The 2716-nt window shown below is 30.3% G+C and overlaps 1 protein-coding gene across 1 annotated transcript; it reads left to right on the plus strand.

Moving 5' to 3' along the window:
* Positions 1-397: 397 nt before the first annotated feature.
* LOC112505486 (epoxide hydrolase A-like) lies at positions 398-982 on the plus strand (the record flags this gene model as incomplete). Its single annotated transcript, XM_025109386.1, has 2 exons — positions 398-636; positions 724-982. Coding segments are annotated over 2 exons (486 nt in total), but the record flags the coding sequence as incomplete, so codon positions are not given.
* Positions 983-2716: the final 1734 nt, after the last annotated feature.

The following is a 2716-nucleotide window of genomic DNA, read 5'->3' on the forward strand; positions in this document are numbered from 1 at the left end:
GAAAAAGTATACGAAAAATACTCAACAACCCTAAAGAATAGCATCACCTAAAGAATAGCCTAATCTAACAGCAAGACCCATTAGGCAATTTATTTATTTTTTTAAAAAAAGAAAAAACTCCACGTGATTTGAGAGCTCCTGGCAACACAGTTTGAATCATTCTGCTTCAGATTTCAGGTAGGTTCCATTGATTTGATAACAATTTTTTGTAGTTAGATTTAAACCCTCTTCCATATATATATATATATATATATATATATATATATATATATATATATGTTGGTACATCTCTGATGCTTTTCTGTTGATTAATCTAATAGGATTCCACATTTATTTGAACACTTTGGATTTGCTCAGTTACTAACGATTTCATTCATATGTATTTATGGTGTACTAGGAACCAGGAAAAATTGAAGCAGAGTTTGGCCAAATGAGTACCGAAACATTTGTAAAAAAGTTTTTGACAATCCGAGATCCGACACAAATTCACATTTCTAAAGAGAAAGGATATGTAGCTGGTGATGCCCCGGTTAGCTTGCCCCCTTGGTTATCAGAAGAAGACATCGAATACTTTGCTAACAAACTCGACAAGACTGGTTTTTCTGGTGGACTCAACTATTATCGAGCTCTTCATTTGTATGTTCATCTTAATTGATTGCAAATGGTTAATTTGTTTTAGAATTAAGAATCTTTATTATAAGTTTGGTTGGTTATATAATATAGGAACTGGGAACTGAGTTCAGCATGGCGGGGAGGTAAAGTGATGGTGCCATCGAAATTCGTGATCGGGGATCTGGACCTGACCTATCATATGTCGGGGATGAAGGAGTACATACACGATGGTGGTTTCGTGAAGGATGTTCCATTGTTGGAGCAAGTTGTGGTGATGGAAGGTGCAGCCCATTTTATCAACCAAGAGAAGCCTGATGAGATTAACCACCACATCTTTCAATTTCTGCAGAAATTCTAATTTTGTTTTTATCTTTTCCATCAATGGACATGTATTCACATCCATCCCAATAAAAAAACTTTGATCTTTGAATTGTTGTATTTTTAATTTCATTTAAATTTATGGTTTTTACCAACTAAAATTTAGAGTTCAATTCGGATAAAAAGTTAATTATTGATGATTCCAACCAACTTATAAATGGTGTCAAGAATATTTTTTGGCCGACTTCACGGTTGAGACTCACAGTTTATAATTATATTTCGTTTAAATTTATGGCTTTATTTTGTATATTATCATTTAGGGGCTGTATACCAAACACTTATCCGGTAAGTGCTTACCGATAAAATTTAACACTATTATTTACTTATTGGGTAAGATTTTAGTCCACAAAAAGGACATGGTATGCAACAATTTACCCGATAAGCGTTTATCGTGTTAAGAGTCGTCTCCCTCACTTATCGGGTAAGACTTTTGGTTCTTGCCTCGTTCTTACCGGATAAGATTATTAGTTCTTACCATATTCATCCAGTGATGTAATATTATTTGGCAAGCGCTTACCCAAATAAATAAAAATAAAAATCCGGAATCAAGGCCTCCTCGTAAAGGGAATTTGGGCTGAAAGTTGAGTCGGACTCTTCGCTAACTTCTCATGCGTAATTTATGCCTCCCGTATTTCGTAATCTATACTATATTATAAAGCATTTGACAAAAATTTTTAAAAACCATTTTTTATACATAAAATACTATTTATTGATGTATATTACTTAAAATTCAAGATTATAAGTAAATAATGCATAAGTACAACTTATTGAAGTTCAATACTTGAATTCGTGTAACTAACTACAGATAAAAATAATCACATACTGGATAAACATTTCATTTTAAATATAAAAAATCTAAAAATATAATTAGGATAATCATTGTCTTGTAACAGAATACTTAATTATTATTTTTATAAAAAATTATATTATTAAATCAAAAATAAATTACTTCTTATTAAACCTAAATTAAATTATAATAAAATTTATATTTTATTTAAAAATAAAAATATTATCGTTTTCCTCAAAACCACATAAAACCATATTATAACATTGACAAAGGGATAAAATAAAATGAAACATTTAAATCAAAATGTATCTCACTGCATTGCACGAGTACCCTTCTAATGGATCCAAAATTACAACCCTTTTTAAGTTAGACATTTTTTTCCGTCCGTTTTTCTTTTGCTCATTATTTCACGAAGACATTGACTCATTCCTAAAGTTGCCGCACATCACATTAGTAAAGAGTGATAATATCAAGTAGAAAATTAACATTAACTAAAAAAATCTACAAAAAATCTGTAAGTACATCATTACATAGATGTTGATAAGATAAAATTTCGTTTTCCACTTTATCCTACTCTTTCTATCAACCCATTATATTAAATAAAATAATGACAAATAATCGATGAGGCATATGAATTTAGGGACATAAGATATTTTATCTTTATCCATTGTCGATGGCTCAACAACACCCATTAAAACGACACCTCATAAACAGGTGTCTATGGTGGTAAAAAGGGTTTGTTCATTGAACCACATGTTACTAGCTATGTGAATTATGGAACCCTATGATAGTGACGTGTTATTGCTGTTGGGTTTGTTTATTTCGTGGCATTTAATTTTCTTTAAAAGATTTTCATTTATATCCCAAGATAGATACATACGACCATATTTATATATATATATATATATATATATATATATATATATATAGTAACTACAT

This window comes from Cynara cardunculus, unplaced genomic scaffold, assembly GCF_001531365.2.
Source record: "Cynara cardunculus var. scolymus isolate 2C unplaced genomic scaffold, CcrdV1 Un_Scaffold_11333, whole genome shotgun sequence".
In the NCBI taxonomy this organism is placed as follows: Eukaryota; Viridiplantae; Streptophyta; class Magnoliopsida; order Asterales; family Asteraceae; genus Cynara; species Cynara cardunculus.